This window comes from Triticum aestivum, chromosome 3D (genome assembly GCF_018294505.1).
Source record: "Triticum aestivum cultivar Chinese Spring chromosome 3D, IWGSC CS RefSeq v2.1, whole genome shotgun sequence".
Classification (NCBI taxonomy): Eukaryota; Viridiplantae; Streptophyta; class Magnoliopsida; order Poales; family Poaceae; genus Triticum; species Triticum aestivum.
In genome coordinates, this window is record NC_057802.1 from 12,681,528 (window position 1) to 12,708,137 (window position 26,610).

Here is a 26,610-nt window from a genome sequence, read left to right on the forward strand (position 1 = left end):
ATGGATGGGGAGGATAGAGGTTACAGTCGTTTGCCTTGGCTCTGTAATTCTTCTTGTCCCCTGGTTCTATTCCATGATCCCCTTCTTGCTGATTCCCGGATTAAAAAAAAATGGTGTTGAACCTAGCTATTAGCTACTTGTTGTAATAGCTAGAGAGGAAGTGATGTGTGACAAAAAAAACTTGGGTCGCCTGAACAGCCGCTCCATGTTTTGTATTGCCATAGGCCAATTCTCTATCTAGTTGACTGTACAATGTATGAAACTGAAATCGCGCTTGGGAGATGATGCGACCTGACCTAGTTTGGCCACAGATTGAGTCTGAGTCTGTCACTGATTTACTAGATTAACTAATCCCTAGATCTATCGTACATCGATTTAAAACACTAGTATTGAAACTTTTATAAACCTTTAGATAGAAGTTAGAGTTAATTACAGTTTTAGTACACAAACTTTCACCGGGGGTACAATTTCATACAAGAACTTGCAAAACGACTCAAATTAACCCCTAAACTTGCTCTACGAGAACAAATTGATGCAATTTAGTCTGAAACCTGCCACGTCGGACAGGAGGCACGCGCCGGTAAGTCTGATATTGTGCAGAAACACTCCCAAGTATAGCAATAAGTGAAACCGCGGTCCTCAGAGAGAGCTGGTAGTAGAAAACTTTAAAACGACCCCTGAGGTTATGCAAAATATTACATTTGCACTGGAAGCCCAACACAAACCTCTTCGTCTGTTCGTGTTCGCCTGCCTGTTCGTTTCTCATCGGCCGCTTCGGCTATTCGTTTCTCGTCCGCGATGAGCGACGGTGCTGCCTAGTTGGTCGCCACCGACGGGATCGTCGCTTGATGGACCCACGTCCCTTGGGCATTGGTGAGTTTCCGCCGGATTATGGTATGCACACTCCTTCTGCTATGTTGGATGGTCTAGGGTTTTGATCGTGTTTGACCGATGGTATTTCCACTTCGATCCGTAGCAAGCACATCTCGACGAGTGCAGCACAGAAACTAATATCATATTTGATCCCATCACAAATACAAGGTTGTAAGCATAAGACCTCATACCCATACTTCTTTTTATTATAAGTGTTTGAATCACTATTTGCTTGTTGATCTGGTCAATAGCTGGATTTGACACTTTGATGAAAGCTTGCTAGAGACCATCGCTTCAAGGGAATCTTCCTCTCGTGGGTTCGATAACCCAGGGTCACCTCTGGGGAAATATGTGCAGGATACTTTTTTCTGTTCCAATACCGGATCAATAAAAAGTAGATATCAAATCCTTTTTCTAGTGCCATTGTCGGGGAGGAGTTTAGTATTCCTAATCTTTGTGTTTAGAGTTTTTGTTAAAATTAATTTTTAGTTTTTGTCTTTAATTTTCTATTTTTAGTTTAAGTGGGCCAATCAAGAACGAATACCTCTGAACAAACACGATCAAAACCCTAGCCATAAGAGGTCCAAAATAGGGGACCATCCAACATAGCAGGAGTGTGCATACCATAATCAGGTGGAAACTCGCCAATGCCCCGGGGAAGTGGCTCCATCAAGCGACGATCTCGTTGGTGGCGACCAAGCAGGCAGCACCGTCGCTCGTCGCGGACGAGAAACGAACAGCCAGAGCGGCCGATGAGAAACGAACAGGCAGGCGAACCCGAACAGACGAAAGGGTTTGTGCTGTTGTAGTCCAAATGTAATATTTTGCATAACCTCAGGGGTCGCTTTTAAGTTTTCTACTACCAGCTCTCTATGCATAATATCGGACTGGCCGGTGCGTGCCTCCTGTCCAATATGGCAAGTTTCAGACTAAATTGTATCAATTTGTTCTCACAGAGCAAGTTTAGGGGCTAATTTGAGTCGTTTTGCAAGTTCTTATATGAAATTGTACCCCCACTGCAAGTTTGTGTACTAAAACTGTAATTAACTGTAGAAGTTATTAGTGGTGTCCCACACTAATAAAGTAGTAATACACCACTAATATCTGGTCAAAATAGCAGTGATGTATAATCTGCTGCCACGCTATTGCTATCCTCACTAGTACAAAACACGGCTTTCATCACAGGGCAATATTCACATTAGTCCCGGTTCAGTCACGAACCGGGACTAATGTGAGCATTGGTCTCGGTTCGTGCGGCTAAGGCATTAGTCCCGGTTCACCTGGGCCCTTTAGTCCCGGTTGGTGCCATGAACCGGGACTAAAGGGTGCGATGCCCATTAGTACCGGTTGGTGGCACCAACCGGGACTAAAGGTTAGTCTTTTAGTCCCGGTTGGTGCCACCAACCGGGACTAAAGGTTAGTCTTTTAGTCCCGGTTGGTGCCACCAACCGGTACTAAAGGTTAGTCCTTTAGTCCCGGTTGGTGCCACCAACCGGTACTAATGGGCTTTGAGGCATTAGTACCGCTTCATGGCACGAACCGGTACTAAAGGGCCCATCAAACTCTACCCCCCCCCCCCCCCCCCGCCGCCGTGGACCACCTTTTCAGTTTTAGAAAAAACAAAAGAAAATGATGGAAATGTCAAAAAAAATATGAATTTCGACTTTATTTGCAAAATCTATCTGGAATTTCTTAAAATGGGCACAACTTTTGCATACGAACTCGGATGAAAAAGTTTTTTATATGAAAAATCATCTACTCGAAAAGTTACATCCGAATTTAATCGGGGGAACCCCGTTAAACATTTTCAAAATCCTCAAAAACCTAACAGAAAAAAAGATACGGGGCTTTTAAGATCTGGAGAGGCAAAAAAATTCAAAAAAATTCAAATTGTGGTCAAACAATGGTCAAACTAATTATTCTAGAATATTAGTTTTACTAAATAATTATTTTAGTTTTTTTGAATTTTGGTCAAATCTGGTCAAACTGTGGTCAAACAATGGTCAAACTAATTATTCCAGAAATATTAGTGTTACTAAATAATAATTATTGTTTTTTAAAACAATAGTTTCAAACTCAAACAGTGAAATGTGTCACTTTATGCTCAAGCTAAATTCCTGAGGATTAATAGAATTGACATCTTACTATTGTCAGGAAAACAACAAGTGCAGACTTGGAAACGAGGGAGAATAGAACCCGTAAGTTAAGCGTGCTCAGGCTGGAGTAGTGAGAGGATGGGTGACCGTCCGGAAAGTTAGATGATTTGGAATGATGAGGGGTGATTAGAGATTAGAGGATAAATTGAGCAGTGATGAGGAGTGGTGATTAGAGATTAGAGGTTAAAATAATTCAGAAATTTGAAAATTTAAAAAAAAATTAAAAAAAATTCGCAAATTTTTTTTTCAAAAAAAAAATACCTTTAGTCCCAGTTGGTAACACCAACCGTAACTAAAGGTGGAGCTCCAGGCTGCGTCCACGTGGACGGCCTTTAGTCCCGGTTCGTGTAAGAACCGGGACTAAAGGGGTGAGGAACAAAAGCCCCCTTTTCTACTAGTGCCTTCTACTCATAAGGTGCTGGCTAAGACTCCATCACCAGTTTTTCTTAGGGTATCTCACCACTAGTAAATGTGATCTAGCGTGCAGCAGGCGTGGTATACATTATTAGTGGCGTGTTAGATAAAAGGCACACCACTAATACACTAGTTCCACACTGTTGAGTATAATGTTTATTAGGAAAGACGAGATAGACTAGGATTTGTTCTGGCTTGTCTTGTACTCCAAGTAGATGATTGTACTTTTATATATATGCCCACGAGGCTCAAGCAATACATCACAAGTCCACTAAATCCCTCTCTCCTTTATAACATGGTATCAGTCTAACCGATCCAACACTAGCCACCACCCGTCGCTTCCGCTCTGCGCGCCGCCCCCGGGGCGGTTGGCCTCCATGACCGCCGTCGGGGGCTGCGCCGCCCGTACCTAGGATTCGTCCGCTGGTTGTTTTGATCGGCTGCCCTAGAGAGTCTTTTTCCCGATCCTTGATCTGGGGTTTTCTCTCTCTCTCGCCGGTCATCTTGATCGCGCGGTTTCTTTTCGGTTTTCCGATCTATTCTTGATCGGTTTGCGTCGCCCACCGCCCCCGTTGACCCCGTGCACCTCTACTCCAACATCGGCGTGATCGACCGGCTCCTTCATCGACCCGGCGGTCTCGCGCGTCTGCCCGCTGGTCGCCCCGATCCGGCGGCCCGCCCGTCGATCTACGCCATCGCCGCCCTGCTCCGACCGGAACTCCTGCATCACCCCGACCCGGCGGCCTCACGCCATGCGGCGGCCAATCGTAGCCGCCCTGCCGCCCGCCGTCGCCGGCTTCATCTCGGACTCCGCCGCCACCACGCCTCCACCGAGCGGCGTCCCCGACCTCACGCGCGATCGGATTGATCACCCTCTCACCGCCGCGATCCGCCTCATCTACATCGCGCGACCGACCTGGCCCGCCGGTTACGCGCGCCTCCGCAGGTCCCGTGAAGATCGTCTCCGAGTTCAGCGCGTCCCTCCACCGATCGAGCAACGGGCTGCCGCTGCGTCGCCCCGTCGGGCCGCTGCGCCGCCGCCCCGTGGTTCTTTTCTCGGCTGCACTGACCCGCGTCACCGCTGCGTCTCTCCTTCGGGTCGTAGTGTCGCGGCCCGCAGTCTCCCCCAGCCCGAGGCCATCCGCTCCAGGCCATCCCATGGCTGCACCGACCCTCGCGCCGCCGCTGCGTCGCCCCATTCAGCCGTAGCGAGCGTGGCACGCGGTCCACGTCGCCGTCCTAAGGCCGTCCCGCGGCTGCAACGACTCGCGAACCGCCATTGCGTCGCCCCTTCGGGCCGCAGCGTCGCAGCCTGCGGTCCCCGCCGCCGCCCCGAGGTCTTCCTGCCGTCGGCCCGACCCGCCTGCCGCCGCTGTGTCGCCCCTTCCGGCCCTACGCCGCGGCCCGCGGTCTAGTTCGCCGTCCCCGCGCGTCGACTTCCCGTGGTATGCGCCGCGCCATCTCCCTTGGCACGGGAACGCCACCGTCCGCGCTGGTCTTCGTCACGCTGTCAGGGTTCTTCACCTACTTCGAGCATAGCCGCCGCCGCCGCCACCGCCGCTCCTCTTCGGCCGCCGCCGCTACCCCTGTAGCCGCCGCAGCCGCCCGTCCACCCCCTTCATCTTCGTCCAGCACCAGCCCATCGCCAGCGTCGCCGTCATCTACCCCGACCGCTTCATCTACTCCGACAACCGCGGGCGACATTGGCCCTGTGCCGATTGGCGCCGCAACCGTCGTCGAGTCCTTCTCTGCTGGCCTCTCCGACTTCTTCGACATGGCGTACAGCTCGTGCAGGTCCCAGTCTACGCATGCCCGGTGCTGGCAACACCGTTGCGTGCCTTCGTCCACGACGTGTCCCCGGGCCTGACAAGCTTGGTGCGGCGCTTCGTCAACTTTGTCTTCGTCCGTCTACGCATGCCCGGTGCTAGCAACACCGGTGCGTGCCTTCGTCCATGATGTGTCTCCGGGCTTGGCAAACCCGCCGCGATGCGTCGTCAACAACATCTTCTTCCCGGCGCACCACTATCGACACCACTACGCCCATGACTAACTCGGCGCCACCTTGCGCCCGCGGCTCCACGGCGACTTCCTCGACACCGGCCACCCCGACTCGACATCGACCACGGCATTCTTCGCACGGCTACCTCGACCACGGCTCCACCACCCACGCTCTCGGCTACCTCGACAACGGCACAAAGGGCTACCGCCTGCTTGAGCAACCTCGTCGGTTTTCACTCCAGCCACGACTTTGCGATGCATCGACCGTTACGACTGTGTGTGTGTGTGTGTGGGGGGGGGGGGGGTCAGTCGGCTTGCCTTCAAATTCTACTCCAGTCTCACCGTCTGCGTCGCTACCGTTGTGACTGCGGGGGGATGTTGAGTATAATGTTTATTAGGAAAGACGAGATAGACTAGGATTTGTTCTGGCTTGTCTTGTACTCCAAGTAGATGATTGTACTCCTATATATATGCCCACGAGTCTCAAGCAATACATCCACAATTCCACCAAATCCCTCTCTCCCTTCTAACACACACAATGACTAGCAATGTGAATCTGCTGATGGGTCCATGAGCATGCCAAATATCTAGGATTCATGCAGCCATTGCCGCTGCCTACGCAAGCATGGGAAATGGTAACTCCGAACTTCATTGAAGGGCTACCTCGTTCGGCTTGCTTCTCATGTGTACGGGTTGTTTTCGACAAATTGAAAAGGTACTACCATTTCATACCCCTCTCGCATCTATATAAATCATTGCAAGTTGCTCAAACATACTTTGTGGACGTTTTCAAACTGCAGCCAATGTCATCTGCACTATTGTCAAATAGAGATCCTGTATTTAATAGTTCGGTTTGAGGCTCTTTGTTCAAGTTATCTCCCACTAAACTGAGAATGAGCATATTTAGGCATCCACAAACAAATGGTTAGACAGAGCGAGTTAACCATTGTTTTGAGACTTATCTTCATTTCTTTATCAGTGCATGCCCATGTAAATGGAGCTAATGGTGGCCACTGGCTCCATTCTGGTAGAATAGGTCGTACCCAATGGGTGATCAAGACGACACCCTTCTTTACTCTCTATGAACATCAACCATGATGCTTTGGTATCTCGGATATACATCGGTCCTTCCGGCGGCAGATCTTCATACTTTGAACGCAATGCTAAGCCAACATCTTAACATAGTAAGTAATTTCTTGGGTTATATGTACTACGTGGCAACCATGGTAAAGTCGCAGACTCGCAGAGTAAATATTTTCTTGTGTTATGTACAAAATGGTAATAGTGGGAGAGTCACCGAGTAAGTAATTTCTTATGTTATGTGCTGTGGTAAGAGTATTCTAATTCTCAAAAATTCAATCAACCCCCAAAAATCATGAAACTTCGCATGGTGTCATGACATATTGACATGACCCCTAGAGGCTGTGGTAAAAAACATGATAATGTTTCGTGAAAGTTTTCGCGCAGACTGCTTACAAACAGGACCATCCCGGAGGAAGAAATTAGGTTTCTAGAGGGAACGTGTCAAGTTTGCATGTGAATCGAAAGCTATTTTGTTGGTTGACCTTGATTTTTTTTCCACACTCAATGTGGCAAGTGGGGTTTCCGTTTGAAACCCTTACACCACGTCCGAGAGTGTTTGATTTGTACATGAAGTGCACCAAGTTTTGCCATAATGATTTTAAATTTTTACCACACTCTACATGGATCATATGAAGACAGCATGCTAATTTTCGTCAATTTCGGAGCTTGTTTGAGTGATATATTGAAAGAAATTGTGTTCTTACCTTTTTAGTGCTGGTAAATCAGTTAATGCTTAGAAAATAATAAAACAACTAAAAAAGTACTCGAATTTGACCATGGGGCTTCAAATGGTCTGTGTTAATTATAGAAAAGTTTGAATTTGAATTGATTTATAAAAATTAACTTTCAGTGTGGCAGGTGGCGGTTTCCGCTTGGAACCCTTACAATTCAATTTTTTGATTTACTCATCGATCTATTTGTACGTAACAGCCTTCGTAGGAACAGAATTGGTGACATCAGGAGTGAGGCGCTGCTTTGTCTGCAGGCCTTTGACGGGATTCTTATTTCTTAGACGAGACACACGAGGACGGCATGCACCTCGTGTTGTTGCCCCTCGCGTTGTCTGCAGGCTGCAGCAGGAGCGTATATAAACTAGTTCCAACCAACAGCCTTGAGAAAGCAAAGAGCACAGAGCAGGCTTAGCTAGCTTATAAACGCAAGCACGGCCTCAGCTGCCATGGCGAGCACGACCAATGCCGCGGTGATTTTCGGCATCCTAGTTTTTCTGCAGGTGTCGTGCGCCGTTTCCAGGCACCCCGCGGAAGGTAAGTTCGAGCTTCGACAGAACGTTCCGGCGGTGATGACGGTGAACGGCTTCCAGGAAGGAGAGGGGGGCGGCGGGCCGGCGTCTTGCGACGGCCAGTACCACAGCGACGATGAGTTCGTGGTGTCGCTGTCCTCGGAGTGGTACGCAGGCGGGGCACGGTGCGGCAGGACGATCCGCATCGTCGACACTTCCAATATCGGCATAGACGCCAAGGTAGTTGATGAGTGCGCCGGCTGCGACAACGAGGTGGGCGCCTCGTCCCATATCTGGAAGAACTTCCATCTTGACACCAGCCTCGGCCAGGTGGACATCAAATGGTCGGACCTGGACTCCTAAATCAAACATATGCATGCATGGTGTCGGTCGATCCTTCAGCTCCGGCTGGTGATCACGGTGGATCGAGTTATTTGCTTTCAAGTTTCAGGTTGAAGTCTGTAACTGGGATATGTATGAATCTCTTAATGTGTCAGCGTTATTTACTATTTGCCCGACCGTCTAAGAGGCAGAAGTAGCTGAATAATAATGTGATAAATTACGTGCTCGTATGCATGGTGTATGTGGGTAATCTACTTATTTGTGACCATTAAGCAGTGTAAGTTGTAGCTCAGATTAAGGTGATCTCAGTCTCAGCTCGTTGTCCCTTTGAGCACTGCATACCTAGGGCATCTCGTGCCTTAAAATGCCTGAAAACGTCCGGGCCGACCTGTCAGGATCTTTTTTACCATCCAATGTGATGGCACAAGCATTCGCAGACACGTTCGGGTTCCAATTTCCCGCAGACCTTCGGGTTCCAATTTCCCGCAGACCTAATGCAAATCCGGGAGAGGTTTGAGAGAAGGGGCGGTGGACAGGATGACGCAGAAGCTCGAGGGCTTCTTGGACAATAAGGAGGAGGCATGTGTCAATCGCCATGGAACCAAGGAGGAAAAGAAGGTGGAGAGGTTTGACATCTTCATGGCGGCGGTGAAGAAAGAGATCAACCTTGAAAATCAAAAGACAAAGCTCGAAGAAAAGAAGACCAAGCTCGAAGAGAGGTGGTTTGAGCTCGCGGCCGCTTTAGAGGAAACCAAAATGTTGACCATCAAGATGGACGAGTTGGATCCCAATGTGGCAAAGGTCATGCAAGCTGTCCTTGCAAAGATATTGAAGCGCTTGCCGACAGAGGTATCAGAGGCAGAGGCTGCAAGAGCTGGCGACAGGGTGATGAGGGGAGAGGCATGGACAACTTGTCTGAGTGGGCACAATTTACTTGGGTTGAAACTTTTATGATTGGGCACATGTAAAAGCTAATGAACATCCATTGTGTCTTGGTTGTAAAGATTGCATACGGATGCACTTTTATTTGCTCATAAAATTTGTATAATCAGTATTTGCATTTTCCTAAATTTGCAGTTATTTTTAATTCAGGAACACTTTTTATAACTTGTGAATATTATCTAAAATTTAAATTTTTAAATACTTGACCATTTTAAACATTTTTTATAGATTAAATGCACAGCTACAAATTTAATGGAAACTGCACGATCAAATGATCTGCGGGGGTGGACCCCTTCCTCGCCTAATCCCAATTATAAACCTCCACGTTTGCACGTTCCCACCCCGTAACCCCCCTTGGCCTGCAATCCCCTGTATATGTAGCAAAACTTACATCACAGACACGGAAGAGCAGAAAGCTGAAAAGGTTGTTTTGCACACACCCTCCCCACCCCCCCACCCCGTACCAGTGTATCATCTATCTAGATCATTCAGTTTGTGTCAAGATTTGTGCTATCCACAAGTGTCACAGATGCGAGAAAGCATAAAGCTAAAACAACTCCTAGTAAAACTTTGCAAATCGACTATACACAAGTGTTATTCATTGAATAAAATATTTTTGATTTTTTTATAAATTTGTCAAATTTCATATTCCGAATGAATTGTATCGGTTTTAAAAATGTATGTTGTGTTAGAGATACGGCAGGCAAATCAAACGACCAAGAACGAAAACAAGCAGGAGACACACAATTTTACGTGGAAAACCCCTCCAACACGAAGGGAAAAAATGGGTCCCAGCCAGCAAATCTTCACTATATCGGGGGAGGTTACAAACGCCGGGGATTTACAGCTGACCAACTCATCCCGTGCGGTGGCTTACAAAGAATATATATATATAATACAGGTGACCTTAGTCAATACTGATCGGGCCTCGCTCCGTTCGCTCGTCAGAAGTTAGTCTTTATCTTTATAGTTGAATTTGGATTATAACATAACATCTTGCACTAAAAAAATCCAAAACTGTTCACGTTATAGTACTCGTGTAATGTTGATCTGCAAAGTTTCGAGTTTAATTGTCTTTCTATTTGAGGGAAACAGAAAACATAAATTTTCTTGCATTAACTTTGATGCAAGAGTGGACGTCAAGGATAGAGGGTACACTCCTTTGCGTCTTTCACTACTGGAATCAAGGATTTTGCCGTCTGCCAAAGACCTTCTTTGCCGTCTGGCAGACGGCAAAGAACTGGCAGACGGCAAAGAAGGTCTTTGCCATCTGTCATTTCTTTGCCGTCTGCTGGCAGACGGCAAAGATTCTTTGCCATCTGCTGGCAAACGGCAAAGAGGAGGGGCTATCTTTTTTTTTTGCGGGTAAAAAAACCGTTGCCCCCCATCTGTAGCCTTTGAGTCATTCCTCGCAGCACTATGTATCTTATTCTGCATTGCTTTTTTTCTCTGTTTTGTAATTCCTATGTACTCCTGGCCGGTTGATGGCTTTGTTAATTCAAAGTCGGGCTAGGTTCGAGCCTTTTCTCGGGCTCGGCCAATGCCTTTTCTCTAAAAAAAGGCAACCTGACCGGAGCTCGGCGCTCGTCGGCAGCGGTGCGATGGCGGGGACGGGTGGCGTCACTACTTCCTCATCGCCGTTTGACGAGAGCTTGCGGCGAATGACCAACAGTGATTTTTTTTTCTTGCAACATCCTCCCTGTTGCATGAAAGATTTCTGCAACATCATTGATGTTGCAAAACTCTCTTTCATAACCCCTATTTAAAGGTGAAGATAAAAAATTCTGCAATATTAGCTCCTTTGCAAAAACAAAAAAAAATCTGCAACAATACCTTTGTTGCAAAAGTTCTGTAACATAAACTCTGTTGCAAATGTCCGAGCACAACATCATCCATGTTGCAAAGCTCGTAGCTAAATATGACGGTCATCTCACATTGAATCCATTGGCTCGTGAGGCGGTGGATCTTTTAAAATTATTGGCTGGCCGACGCGTAGCATTGCCCATGTTTCATCTTTATAAACGAACGGTGCAGTTTTCTTTGGTTTCTTTATTTGCGAAGTTTTCTTCGGTTTTACACAATCGCTTTTCCCAAGAGGCAACGTGAACATATATTATGAGTTCTTCTATGCTCAAAAATTTAGAAACAGACTAATAGAAATTTAAAAGTGCATCAGAACACCTATCGATGGGTTGTGTGATCTCTGTATTCCTTTACCCTCTCGACGGCGACCATAAAAGTTTAGATGAAAAGAGTGCATTGTGCATGAACATTTTCATAACTCCATGAATGCTTTCAAACTTCATAAACACTTTTCTAAAGTTTGTGAACATATTCTAAAGTTCATGTCATTTTCTAAACATTTCATGAACATTTTTTATACATACAACGCCATTTTAAAATCCATGATTCAAAAATTTGTGAATTTTACAGAAAACTTAATGAGTTAGAACTTCTGAACATTTAATAAAACACCCATGGGCGTTTTTTACATTTATTAAAATTATTCAACATTTTTTTCAACCTATGAATGTCTTTAAAATTCATGTTTTTTTCAGTGCAAGAATTGTTAGAATCAGAAGATCGTATGGAAAATTGGGCTGCTGCCTAATTGGCTACTAGGTAACGTTGTGCACACACGCTAGTCACAGTACCCACTTGGCACTTTGTATAACATTTTTTCGCAGAATTTTTTTGGTGTACATTTGTACACCCATAACCCAAACCGGAAAACAAGAAGAAGGGGGAAAAAAATCTAGAAAGCTGGACCCGCCAGACGCCGAACTGGGTCGGCCCATCACGGCCGCGGGTGTGCGCTACCCGACGGCGGTGAACCACCCACCGCCACCGGTGGCCGCACGCGACAAAGGCAAGGGCGAGCCGCGAGCCCGAGGAGGCAAACCCAGCGCCGGGGAGGAGCTCCGCGCGGGTACTATCTTCAGTCAGCTCTCCTACTTACAGTATTTCTCTGTTTCACCATCATTCAGAGTAACCACATAGATACAATTGCTTAAGTCTAAATCTTGTTAAATTCCACTTAGTACTACTTGCTGCTGATTGACATTAACATTTGAGGATTGCACAGTCAATGACATTTCTACAGCACACGTTTCAAGCTATTACAAATAAAAATCTGAAATCTATGAAACATACCGCGGGCCAACTCCAACCCAGATAGATAAAGACCGAACACATTGTACTCGTTCGTACCCTACATCACAGAGTGCAGGTAGTACAAGATTGTAAACTCCAGTTCAGCAGGGATTTCTACAACAGATTTAGTACAGATGACAAACCCGTCATGCAACAAATCAAAACTAACTCGTCACGTTGCAACCACAGGAAATGTTCAAACTATTCAGGGAAAGACCCTCACGAAAATTAGTAGGCGCGGACGAGCGCGTGCGCTCCTGGTATCGACAGCCATCGAATTGGGTTTGGGGATGCCGGAAGTACGTTGTACTGTTGGCTCTGTACGGCACATTTAATAGGGTATACGTATATGGCAGAGTTGGGCGTTCAGACGTCCGTTTGATTGTCACGGCACGGGGGGAATGTACCAAGGGGTACCCGCAGGTACACCAACAAGGGTTAAGGTGAGCCGCTTTTGCTGTTTACGACCGGCGTCACGGAAGCAGTGCTTGTGCGCTCCAGCGAGGAAATTAATACAAAGTACTAGATAAAAGTGGCTACAAAGTAGATAAAAGTGGTCACATGGGAATTCATGATTTTCTTTCTCTACAACACATGGCAATTCTTAAAACACCCCTACTATTTTTACACCGTGAAAAATATTTTCTTTTTGTATGACTTTGCAGGCAAAACTAGATAGTGGACCAAGGCAACTTCAAAAATTTCTGTTATGCTTTTCATGTCATGACAGATTCACTTCCCTATATATGTTTTCTAAATGATGGCAATTAACGACATGGCAAAATTCATATATTTTGTACAATAAATTTGACGTGCTATGTTCCTTTTTTTTTTGATTGTAGCCACAAGTAAAGATGCCATGGTCACTACAATAAATTTGCCGTAGTCAAATATTTTTTAGCCATAAGTACAATTATTGAAATGTAATATGAACCTTAAATTGCCCATCCCAAAACATCAGAAAGCTTTTCCATGGCTACTTTATAGCTAAAAAGCAAGTAATTTTCATTTAATGAACAAATATCACAAATTAACATGACATGGCAGAAACATCTTTAATTTTTTTTGCCATGACATGTCTATATATGTATTACAAAACTTAAGCTAGCATGGCAAGAAAGATCTTGATTTTTGCATGGTAACTATATAGATGTAGAACAACTACGTACGGTGCCATGGAAAAAACATATTGAAGTTTGCCATGACTATTATATAGATGTAGTACAAAACTTGAACTGCCCATGAAAAAGAAAACAGAGAATTTTGCCATGTCAAAAATATACCTAAAAAACCAAGTAAAATGTCATGTCATGTACATAGTTGGAGGTGAAGAAAACATCATAAGTAGTCAAAGCAAAAATATCACAACATGGCAAAAATGACAAATGTGTGTAAAAATTACCATGACACCACTTGCCATGATGTTGAGAAAGAACAAAACACATCAATTGTGTAGCATGATGTGTACGCAAATATGTACCATCATACTCTTAAAAACAATGCAAATCATGGCAAATTTAAAGAAATTTTTTTGTTTAAAAAGATGGCAAATTTAGGATTTTGTCATTGGCACATGAAAAAAAAAGGAATTTTGTCTCTAGAAACACGACAAATTTAAGAATTTCCATGCTACAGAAGAGAAAGTTGCCACATGTTCGAGAATTGCCAAGGTATCTATAAAAAATATGCCATGGTTAAAAAAAGATAATTTGCCATGGTAGCTACAATGACGAGTACAATTTTTTGCATTTTCCATGGTCCGATTCAAAAGAAAAACCTGCATTTGCCATGGTCTGATTAAAAAATGAATACCTGCATTTGCCATGTTAACAAAACGTGGCGATATATGTTAAGGTACCATGGTCGTATACTATTTATTTTAACATTTTCCATGATTAGAAAACACAATTTATTTCGAGAATTGCCATGAGATAACTATAATTTTGTTTCAAGATGTTGCCGTGATTTAGAAAGCAGAATTCGTAAAATTGTTGTGTCATAGTTACAATTTTTCTAAAATTGGCCATGTGATGGGAAACATGATGTTCCGAATTTGTTGTGTGGCCCATAGAAATTCTTTCAAACTTGTCGTGTTATAGAGAGAAAAAATTCGCTCACGAATGTCATGGACCACTACAATACATTTTCAAAATTGCCAAGGTAAATACAAATCAGTACACACTACTACAACGCGTCAGATGCTATTTGCAAAAAAAAAACCCACTTCAGATGCCATCTTCCTGTCAGACCCCCCATGTTTTTTTAACAGAGAAAGGCGCCAAAATCGCCATATATTTCAGCTCATGCACATAACACAGTGTGAATTACATAACCCTGCTAGGGATAAAGAAGAAAAGCTTGTATTACAGAGCAATGCTTCCTCAAATGAGCTGAGCAAAACACATCTAAAGATATCTTCGAGCAAAAGCATTTGAACCTTGGTGTGTGTGTGTGTGTGTGTTCCATTTGTTGGCGGCGGGGGTGGAAGACGAGTGGGGAGAGAGCTGTACAAATCGGATGGTACATGCAGTCCAACCATCCTGTCCCAATGGAACGATTCGTCAATTCCCGTCACTCAACGCCGCGCGCCGTAACCCCGCTGTATCGACCAAGGCATATATAATAACTACGTACACTTTTAAACCCACCCCGTATTTCCACGATCCATTAATATCACCTGCATGTGCACGTTGTACTATTGGTCCGCTTACCAGGAGCACGCGAGCTCGTGTGTACTATCGCCGCTCTCAAGACCCTCATGATTACAGTCCAGAAGAATAGTAAGTCTTACATGTATCAAATAATTAAACAACACCGAAGTCTTTTATGAAGCATGGATGGAGGGTTTTCTATCCGTACCATGTTTACATGGACTGAATGCGAATATCAGGAACCCCCCGATGCTTGCTGATTGCCTGCCTGAGCGCGGCTTCGATACTCTCCAGGTCCCAGTTCTAGCCTGCAGCGTATACTGATGAGGAGTAAAGTCGTTCTCCTCGTATATATTCACCTTGAATGACACGATGCTTTCCACATGCTCGATGCCCTCAAGTATGTCACCACCTTGCCGCTCGATCTGCTTTTGCGTAGCACTCCACAGTGAGCCTCTGAAGCTTGTGCATGGCCATGGCCTCGAACACGAGGCAAATTGCGGATCGAGAGGAGGAAACGGGAGCGCGAGAGGGCACGGTGTCACCTTGCAATTGCTGGTTAGCTAATTTCTCTTGAATCAACTCGCTTACTTACAGTATTTCTCTGTTTTCCCATCATTCAGAGTAACCACATACACTTGCTTAAGTCTAAATCTTGTTAAATTACACTTGCTGCTGATTGACATTAACATTTCAGGATTGCGCAGTCAAGGACATTTCCACTGCACACGTTTCAAGCTACAAATAAATACTTGAAACCTACGAAACAAACCCAGGTCCAACACCAAACACATTGTACAAGTCAGAAAGTCAGAGAGTGTATCATAGAGTACAAGTGCAAGATTATAAACTGAAGTTTTGCAGGGATTTCTACAGTTAATTTAGTCCAGATGACAAACCCATCATGCAAAAAATATAAACTAACTTGTTGTAAATCCAGAAAGTGCTCAAATTATTCAGGGAAAGACCACCCTCATTATTACAGTCCAGAAGAATAGTAGGACTTACAAGATTATAAACAATACTGAATTCTTACATTTACGACAATAGTTCGACCATAGTGAGGTCATAAATGTATCAGAAGAGCTACACATGTTCATTTTTATTTAGATAGAGGTACAAACACGTATAACACATGCTTCTGGAGATCTTCCACACCCTGGTTAATATTCCAGACCTTTCATTCAATAGGTTGCAGCACAAACACTACCTCCTTCAGAGAAATTGGTTATTCTTCATCTGTTTTCTTTGCGAAGCTTGCCCACTTCACAACCACAAATACATAAACTTGATCGTACACCTTGTCGAAGAGCCGGAAATAAGCAATTCTCCATGTCTTCTTGAACAGCAGTGCACAAAACACCATCCAGAGCCCCACCACAAATCCTAGCACAAGCCCAAAGTAAAAGGTCAGTGGGTCAAATTCTTCCTTGCTGCTCTCGAGATCGCCATGGATGTAAGCATCATTTCCAGAACAATTCTTGTGGACAGGAGGCCCACAAAGTCCATTGTTGCCGATGTACATAAGTGTCTGGTTGTCCATATTGAGGGTGTCAAGTTGGGGGCCAGAGGGTATCCTTCCAGACAAACTGTTGTAGGACAGGTCCAGGTAGCTCAGAGATGTCAGATTTGTCAAGCTCGATGGGATTTCACCATAAAGTTTATTCTGAGAGAGGTCGAGTGATTCTAATGACTGCATGGCGCCAATCATGTTTGGAATTTGTCCACTCAACTGGTTTGATGATAAATTCAAATTCATTAGTGCAGCAAGCGAAGTGATGTCTGTAGGAATTTTACCAGTCAAGGAGTTGCATGATAAATCAATGCTCACAAAATAGGCAAGTGTTCTATGATATATAAGTTGCTGCCCTTTTGTATTTACTGACAATATTTGTCCTAAGCTATCAGCTTCAAATTCGGTAGTACCTCCCATGGAATCAACTTCAACTTCAACCATATACCTGGATTCCTCTTGTAATGTTGTCATAAATGTTAGGTTTGACAGATGCCGAGGTATTGCACCAGAGAAGTTGTTGTGTGATAGATCCAAGTATTGAAGATGCCCCAACTTTGTTATGTTGACTGGAATATTATCAGAAAATTCATTGTGGCTCAGTACGAGAAAACGTAAATAGACCAGGTTTCCTATCCATGTAGGTAATCTTCCAGAGAACTTATTCCATGACAGATCCAAGAACTCCAGACTTGTGTTATTCTGCAAAAATGCTGGTATTTTTCCTGATAAACTGTTGTTGCTGAGTATAAGATTCTCTATGTTGTGGGTGTCAAAACATTGAGGAACTTCACCCTCCAAAATATTGTTCGACAAATCCAGATAAATCAGTTGTTCCAATTTGCAAATAGATTCTGGAATGTAGCCGCCAATTTGATTTGAATGCATACACAATATTTCAAGTCGTGGCGCTACAAGGTTTGATGGTATTGTTTCTGAAAATGTATTGTTGGAGGTGTCTAACAGGGTGATGTTTGTTGGCAACGTAGGTATTGGTCCAGTAAGCCGGTTCGAACGGAGATAGAGTTTTTCAAAAGCCATGCTATCCATATGTGCTGGCAAGTTGCCACTTATTTGGTTGTTAGAGATGTCCAGATATGTGACATTTGAAAATGCGGACCAAAACCAATCAGGAAACTCACCCTTTAGAGAAGTGGTTGAAATGTCAAGTGCAGTGATTTTCAGCTGCTGAAGCCAAGGTGGAAACAGAGGACCCATCTGGCAAGATGCAAACCATGCAGATTCCAGTGTAGAGGGAGCACGCCAATCTGAATTCAGGGCAATCTTGAAATTGTTTAAAGACAAGTCTATTTGCTTCAAACTTGTTAGATTTGCCAAGTGTTCTTCCGTGATCACACCAGTAAAGCTATTGTTGCTTAGGTCCAGAAAAATCAAATTAACAAGGGAGCCTATTTCAGCGGGTACACTTTCATTGAGATGATTACTTGAGAGGTCCAAAATGGTCAGATACATCAATTTCCCAAACTCGGCTGGTATACTTCCGGTGAGGAGATTGTCACCGAGTTCAAGGGAGGTTAGACATGTCAGATTCCCAAGCCATGGTGGTATACTTCCGGTGAGGTGATTGCTAAAGAGTTCAAGGGTTGTTAAGCGTGTCAAATTCACAAGCCATGGTGGTATACTACCAACAAGGTTGTTTCCGCTCAGGCTCAGTATCCTCAACCTGGTGAAGTCACTGATCAAGTTTGGCAGAGTTCCAGTGAAATTGTTGTATCTTAAATCCATCTCCTGCAATTTTTTCCGTGTGCACTGTGGCAAACTCTCCATCAACACTGCTATGTCTCCATTTATATAATTATAAGAGAGGTCAATGATTTCCAAACCGCAAAGATTCTCCAGGTTTCCTGCCATCATCATATGAGGGTTCCAATTTTCTGAAATATCAAGCACCTGAAGGTTCGTCATATTTCCTAGTGTGTCAGGGAACTGGCCAAATAGTTTGTTATTTCCAAGGTCGAGGTACTTGAGGCTTGTCGCTTTCCAAAACCAACCAGATGCGAGTGAGTGCTCAAAATAATTATTGAACAAGTCAAGCTTCTCAAGTTTTGTAAGATTAACGTGCTGAAGTGATTGGTTTGCATAATCAAGAAGACAGTTAGAAAGATCTATAACCCTCAGAGATGGAATCATATTCAGGGTATGAGGCCAGTCAGCTATCCCTGGGAGCATTACTCCCCTCATGCTAAGGAACTTCAAGAAAGGTAGCTTTGTTAACCAGGTGATATCCGTTGAGTACATAGCAGGACAATAACCAAGGTCAAGATACTGCAACTTAGACAGATTACCAAGATGAGAAGGCATCCTACCGGTAAATGGTATGCCAGAGAGGTTAAGGTATCTCAAGTTCCCCATGGAACCCAGCAAATGAGGTATTTGGCTATTTGTCCCTAGTAAACAGTTCATGCTGAGGTCGAGGTGCTTTAGACGCTTCAAGGAAAGTAGAGAGGGACTTATCTCGCCGAACAAAGCACTGGCATCAGCACATGCATCATGGTAGCCATAGTGGTCGGGAGCCACATTCGGATTGCGAAGATGGAGCTTGATGACATGGCCAGTTCGGTTGCTGCAACTGATGCCTCTCCACCGGCAGCAGTCCTGTCCTTTCCACGAGGCGAGGAGGTTGGTGTTGTTGCTTGTAATGCCCTCTTTGAAGGAGAGCAAGGCAGCCCTCTCGGCAGGGATGCAGCCGCCGTCATGGGCGTGCTGATGCTGGGGTTGTAGTGCACCATTTGTGAAGAATGGAAATATGCTTATGGTGATGAGAGTGAGCAAGAGATTGGTTGTGCGAGACATGCTGGAAGAACGAGCTTCTAGCTGGGGAAGCAAAGCATGCACACTAGAGTATGCTACAGGCCCAGTTTTATTAGTATTTAGGTACGTACCAGAGCCATACTACCGGAGATGTTTGGCCAGAATATACCTAGACTCATGGAGTCTACGGTCAAAGTAGCCGTCCTTCAGGGAACTGAATCAAGTTTGGTTCAGACAAATTTGTGGCCAGACTATGTTAGGAGTCACCAGCCACTCGACTAGTTGCCTGACTGCAACCACACGGTACTGTCAAAATCACCCATTTCGGTTGTATCTGAAGCGTGCACGCTGGAGCAGGGCTAGTTACTATTCCAAATCTGACCATTTTTTTTCTTTTTTGACAATTTCGTTGGAAATCTATAGTTTTGAACTTCAAACAACATACAAGAGCAGAATTAACGGAATGTGCCCCAAGTAGCACAAAATGACATACTTTAGTCTGTAGCCCCAACACTACCTAGCCGGATTTTGAACCGTGCTCAAAATCACAAGCAGAAGAAAGAAATGCTGGCAAAGGAAAGCAGTGGGTTGCCGCATTGTATGCAACATTCAGGCAACTGTTGGTGAGTGGTAGAAGTTAGAACATGGATTGCGCTTCGCAACTTACTTAATGGCATATTGAAGCAGGCCTCTCACTCCTTATTTTGAAGCCTGAAATTTGGAAGGGTCCTGTTTGGAGAAACATCAAGAATCTGATCTGTAGAGCACTCCCAAGTCACAAGTTCATCAAAATGTAAGGTCTTTCTGGCTAATGAAAGGAGTTACTGCACCAGTGGCTTGTGGTGAGCTGTTTTCCTGTTGCATATGGATGTGCAGATTTCTCTCCTTTACCTGCTATAGGCTCTGAGCTACCTATTTATATGTTTCTACTATGAGGAACTTGTACTCAAGTTACAGTAAGTACAAGGCTTGATGATGGCACCCGAACAAATGATTTTCTACTATATGGAATGCAGATTTCACTCCCTGACCTGCTAGGCTGCTACCACTATGATAGCTCTGAGCTATATTATTTTGTTTCCAATATTGGGAACTTGTAGTCAAGTTACAGTAAGCTTGTAGTCAAGTTATAGTAAGTAGAAAGCTTGATTATGGCACCCGAACAAATTAGTATTGACCAGTATGTTCTTTTATGTCTATATAAACTGTTTGTTAGATAATTGTTGTGCCAATTTCAGTACGAGACATTTCTGCTCGTTGTTCTTTTTAGAATTAATACCTGTTTGTTAAATTCTCTTGTGCCAAGATTCAGCGAGTCCTCGAGGAGTTCAACTGAAGATGTTGCTCCTCCTACATTTTCTGCACTGTGAGTTTTTATATTTGTGATCAAGGGGAGGGGTGCACGAGTGCAAAGCATCAGGCGATGGGGCTCAGCCCTTTCTGAAGATAGGTTAATTATTTTATTTTTGGGACTAAACAGGAAGGGCGATGGGGCTCAGCCCTTTATGTACTTGCTGAATATGAAACAGGCAGCGATCGCGTAAGATAGAAGTACATCATTTTGCTGTGCCGGTGTTTTTTTTCTCTTGCCGGCAAAAAATGTAGATCACAATATTTCTTGCGGCCAAAAAGGATGTTTGAGATATGATGTGGCACCTTATCCACATTGGTTCCACGCACAACCACCCACACAGCTCGTAGAGACTGGTCCTGTCTAACTGAAGATTAAAGATGCATGAAGTGTTGAATCTGGTGGCTGTCCCTGCTTCTCCGCCTATATCGCAGCTCGGCTGGTCTAGATCGTTTCCTTACACTGTTACCGTTAGGGCGTTGCCGTAGTTAGTCAATTAAGCTAGCTACTTCACTCAATTGTCAAAACCCTATGTACTGCTGTACATAGTACATACACCATATGCGATGCTCATCTGAGCAGGGCCGAACTCCCCAATTTCCCGTTCCAATTTGAGTGTAGTTTTTTCCCTTGCCTGTCAGATTAGTAGAAGGGTCTGACAGGTCCGTACACTCACGGACTTGTCATATATACGGCACGACTATGTCGGTGACCATATCCAGATCTTCTCGTTAAAAGATTTCAATTTCATACTGCAGACTTCTGAAATGCTAAGTGGCAGGTAAGTTGTTACTTGCTAATACAAAGTGCAGATATTGTTAGAGATAATCTTGGCATGAAAGACTCAGGCGTGTGGCCTAGCGCATGGTGCGGCCGAGCATGGGCGAAGCAGCCGGATCGTGGGCTGTTTGTTGGCTGCATGCATGGTTGTTAGCTGCATGTATGTGTGCTAGCCGAGTTGTGCGTTAGTAGACGTAGTGCGTGCGTGCGTGCATGTAGTTAGCTAGTTGGTGGTGTGTGGCCACTGGCATGGATGCGTGAGTGTGCTATATAATGTGTACTCGGCTGTGAGGCCAGGGCAGAGTGAGCCAGAGAGAGATGTAGCCTCTCGGAGTGTATGTGTGCTCGCCGTGGGGTGGTGTGTGTGGCAGAGTTCGAGCTCGCCGGAAATACAAGGGGCTGTTCGTGCGGCCGGAGGCGTTTGTGCGCCGGGAAACCACGTGTCCCCTCTCTCTCTTGTTTCTTCGTTGTCTCCGGTGATCGCCGTGGTTCAGTGAGTAGGCTAGACACCAACAGATATCAATCTGAGACTGCAGATATTATCAATACAAAGTACTGTTACTTGTTACTCTGGAATTCTTTCCCATGTTACTTGCTTTAAAAGATTCATGGGTTTACATTTTACTTTTGCTGCTTGCCTAACTGAACTTTGAGCTCTAAATAAAAATCTGGTCTGGGAATTTTCTCTAGTTTTTTTATACGAGTGCAAGGTATCAGGTGATGGGGCTCAATCCTTTCCAAAAAATTGCGGGTGGATATGAAACAGGCAGTGAATACGAGACACCATTTTGCTATGCAGATGTTTTTTTCTTGCGGCCAAAAAATGTAGATCATGACATTTTATTGCGGCCAAAAAGAAAAATATTGAAATATGATGTGGTACGTTATCCACGTTGGTTCCACCACGCACAACCACACAGCTCCTAGAGGCTGGTCCTGTCAACACCGTCTAATTGAAGACTGGAGTGTTGAATCTGACGGCTGTCCTTGCTTGTCCGCCTTCACCGCTGCTCGTACGGCCTAGATCGTTTCCTTACGCTGTTACCATTAAGGCGTTGCCGTAGTTAGTGGCTTAAGCTAGCAACTTCACTTAATTCTACCAATAAAGAGGCTTGGTTCCGTGAATTGTCAAAACCATCTATACTCTTATACATAACCGTATATGCGACAAGGTTTTGGATCCCAAACGGGCCTTTTTTCTCGAGGGGCACCGAAATTGACAGTTACCATGGTAACCACGAAATGCCGAAAAAAATTCCCCAATTTCCCTTCCCAATTTAAGTCTGATTTCTTCCCTTGCTCGTCAGATTAGTAGTAGGGTCTGACAGGTCAATAGACTTGTCATATATACGGGGCACTACTATGTCGGTGTCCAGTTCCAGATCTGCCTGTTAGAAAGATATCAATCTGAGGAGTAGCACTCCAGACTTTTCAAATGCTATAAGTTGCATTCTGTGCTGATACTCGAAGATAAACACATTGCAGCACAACTCAGCAATCCAACCTAAATCTAAGGCCCTGTTTGTTTCAGCTTCAGTTGGCTCCGAATCACATGTGGATTCGCTTCAATGGCAAAGCTGATTCGCAGCCACTGAAGCACACCTTGACTCCCCCTGTTTGTTTCAGCTTTAGGCAGCCAATCTTGTAGGAAAAATCAGAAGCTGAAACAAACTACTAGTATTGGAATCAGTTTTGCTAGTGAAGCTTAATTTTGGATTCAGATCATTGATGATTCTGCTAGTGAAACGAATCCACATGTGATTCGAAGAAGCCAACTGGATCTAAAACAAACAGGCTTCAGGCAATTCAAAACGGTACCAGAATCCAAAGATGGGGTGCCCAAGGACGGGAGGCTACCTTATATTTCTTGCACCAGATCTTGAAAGATAAGACACACGTTGTGGTGCCTGTTTGTTTGGTCTACTGCTTCATATTATGGTTCTTCTAGGCCTCATGAACCGCAAGCACAGATTAACAGCTAATTTCTAAAGTGTCTTTTTTTTACCTCTCAAGTGTACTTGCCACAAGTGCTTCTCCAATTTACACCGTGAAGTTCCAATAACTTCATATGCTTCAGAATAACATTGCTCAATGAGTCCATCGAATGGAAAGATAAATGGGTATGCCCTTGCATTATATTGGAAATCAGCTGATTACTCTTCCATTCAGATGTACAACGTATTAAGGGGGTCTGATTCTGGCCGTATCATTTTTAAGCTGCTGCAAAGCATCATCTATGCTCAGACACATGATTTTCTTTTGGCTCCTCTTGCATGAGAGGCTCAACACAAGAAACTAACTACATGGGAAGAAGTTTCACAGGAACATAGAGGAGCGTAAATCCATCCATAGGTCAATGTAAATACAGTAGTTGTTGTAAATTCAAGTTACTGTAAATTCGGGAACATAGAAGCCATCATAAAAATCATCAAATTACTAGACTAGTAGAAAACAGGGCTTTCGTTCGGGCAGGGCAAGCCCATTAGTCCCGGTTCAGTCAAGAACCGGGACCCATGGGGCATTGGTCCCGGTTCGTTAGCCCATGGGGCCGGCCGGGGCCTCGTGGGCATTGGTCCCGGTTCGTGGGGAACCATTTGTCCCGGTTCTTAGGCACGAACCGGGACCAATGGGCATCGCTCCTGGCCCACAACCATTGGTCCCGGTTCGTGGCTAGAACCGGGACAGAAGGTGGAGCTTTAGTCCCGGTTGTAGCCACGAACCGGGACAAATGAGTTGCCTATATATACCCCATCGCCACGGCAGAGCACTCCACAGCCGGCGAGGGGAGGGCATTTGGGTGCTCTCTAGCTTACCTCCTTGCACATGAGGTGTTCGATGAAATGTCTGAGCCACACTAGTTGATCTTTCTCCTCTCGAAACTCGACCTCCGAGCTCCATTTTCCCCGAGATTTGTCTAGGTTTAGCGGTCCGTCACGTCCCGTCCCCGTCTTCACCGCCGTCAATCGCCCGCGCCGATCTCGTCGCCGGCACCACCGTGGTGAGCCTCTTGTTCTTATCTTCTTTCTGAAAGAAAAAAATTCTTACTTCAGATAGGTACTTGTCTAATTTTCTTACTTTTATTATTCCTTGTTATTATATAGTGCGATGGTTTTGGTATCCGCCCCCGTCGGCCCTCGTCCTATCTATGATTCAGATGTGGTATATATTACCTTTTGATAACTATTTGGTTCATTTATTGTTTATGACAATTATGCCGACCAACGTGACATAGATTTTATTTATCTAGGAGGTGGTTGAACCGGAAAATTCCAACCGACCCTATTGTCGAGAGGTTAAATTTAGTTGAAGAAGAAAACAATTACTTGAAGGAAAAAATAAAAAAAATTGAGGAGGAGAAGATGATATTGGAGTTGCATGTTGCGGATGTCGTCGATGATCACAAGATCAAGATGGATGCAATGCGGTTGAAGATTAGAAAGATTAGAAAATATGCCATTCATACCGAGGCTTGGTATCATTATGCGGTTGGATCAGTTGTTACCTTGGTTGCGATTATGATCGCATTTGTTGTTGCATTGAAATGTTTTACATAATTTCAATGTATGGTTTAATTAGATGCTCTGGAGAGCTATATGTTGTTCAATGAGAACTATGTATGTACTTTGGTTTTAATGTGATGATGAACTTCTATTAATTTGGTCACTTATCTATTCATGAGTTCATTTCAAATGCTTTTCAATTTCATGGTCTTATGGCTCAAAATAATCAGTAAATGCATGAAAAGTAACAAATGAAGTCAGAAAGGGTTGGAAATTGATGATGTGGCTTTGAATGGTGCATTTTGAACACAGAAAAACTATGGAGTTCCAATAAGTTCAAAAAAATGAAATCCCTTTGTAACAGACGAGTTTCCGTATGAAACCCTGATAACAAAAATGAAATCCCCTTTGTAACAGACGAGTTTCCGTATGAAATCCCTTTGTTTCAGAGTTCATAAATAACTTTTTTGTTACAAACTTTAATAGCAAAAAGAATATTCATAAAATAAAATAAATAAGTAATTTGAAACAAAATAATATAAACTTTAAAAAATATAAGTAGAAACAAATAAATAAAATAAAATAAACTTAATAACATAAATAATTTTATGAAACTAAAATTATCAAAGTATTTTCTGTTCAAAATGATTAAAAGCAAAAAGAATTTTCATAAAGAAATTTTTTTGTTAGAAACTTTAATAGCAAAAAGAATTATCATAAAATAAAATAAGTAATTATAAACAAAATAAAATAAAATAAATAAGTATTTTGTTGTAAGTAGAAACAAAACAAAATAAATAAAGCAAAAAAGAAAACAAAAAAAGTGGGAAAATAAAAATGCCACCTACTGGGCCACCACGACCTGAATACGACTAGAAACCCATCCATGGGCCAGGATTCAGGCCCGCAACAGGCCCAGTAGACCCACAGGCACATAGTGACAAATTAGGCCCGAAAGCCTGCAGTTGAGAGGAGCTCTAGAGGGTGGGCGCATCAGCGCTTATAAACCACTCTCGAGCTCTCTCAACTAGCGAGGTGGGACTAAACTTTTGGCCGCGACGCGGGCAGCACAAGGCCTTTGGTCCCGGTTGGTGGCACCAACCGGGACTAAAGGGGGGCATTGGTACCAGCCCCTAAAGGGGTGCATTGGTACCACCAATCGGTACCAATGCCCCCCTTTAGTCCCGGTTGGTGCCACCAACCGGGGCTGGTACCAATGCCCCCCTTTAGTCCCGGTTGGTGCCACCAACCGGGACCAAAGGCCTCTGCTTCCCGCCCTTTGGGCTGCTGAAAAGAGACCTTTCCTGGTTGGTGGCACAAACCGGGACTAAAGGTGGCATTGGTCCCGGTTTTTGCCACGAACCGGTACCAATGCCCTGGATATATAAGCAAAAACTTAGCAGTTTCGACCAAATTCCTCACTTCTTCTCCCCCGACGCCCCCTGCTCCTCCTCGCCGTCGCCGCCCGACGCCCCTGCTTCACGTTGCCGTCGCCGCCGCCACCGACGCCGTCAGGCTACTCGACGTCGCCGTCGCCGCCGCCACCGACGCCGTCAGGCTGCTCAACGTCGCCGCCGCCGCCGCTTTCGCCCTCTGCCCCGACGCCCCTGCTCCTCCGAGTCGCCGTCGCCGCCCTCTGCCGTCGCCGTCGCCCCTGCTCTACCGTGCCCCGCCGCCCCCTGTGAGCACCAGCCTGCTCCCGCGCCCCTCCCATGTCCCGCGCCCCCGCGCCCCGCCCCGCCGGCGCCGGCGCCGACCCCTTCGCCGTGCCCCTCCGCCCTTGCGCGGTGCACGGGGCGGATGTTTTTATTGATGTTTTTAGATGTTTTTTTAGATGTTTTT

The 26,610-nt window shown here is 44.7% G+C and overlaps 2 protein-coding genes across 2 annotated transcripts; one reads left to right on the plus strand and one right to left on the minus strand.

Moving 5' to 3' along the window:
* The first annotated feature begins 7,701 nt into the window (after nt 1-7,701).
* LOC123073759 (putative ripening-related protein 7) lies at nt 7,702-8,177 on the plus strand. Its single transcript, XM_044496799.1, has one exon. It carries the CDS (start codon nt 7,702-7,704, stop codon nt 8,125-8,127), a length of 426 nt encoding a protein of 141 aa, XP_044352734.1. The 3' UTR covers nt 8,128-8,177.
* Nucleotides 8,178-15,855: 7,678 nt separating this feature from the next.
* On the minus strand, nt 15,856-19,205 carry LOC123073760 (receptor-like protein EIX2). The gene has a single exon (XM_044496800.1). It carries the CDS (start codon nt 19,177-19,179, stop codon nt 16,081-16,083), a length of 3,099 nt encoding a protein of 1,032 aa, XP_044352735.1. The 5' UTR covers nt 19,180-19,205; the 3' UTR covers nt 15,856-16,080.
* Nucleotides 19,206-26,610: the final 7,405 nt, after the last annotated feature.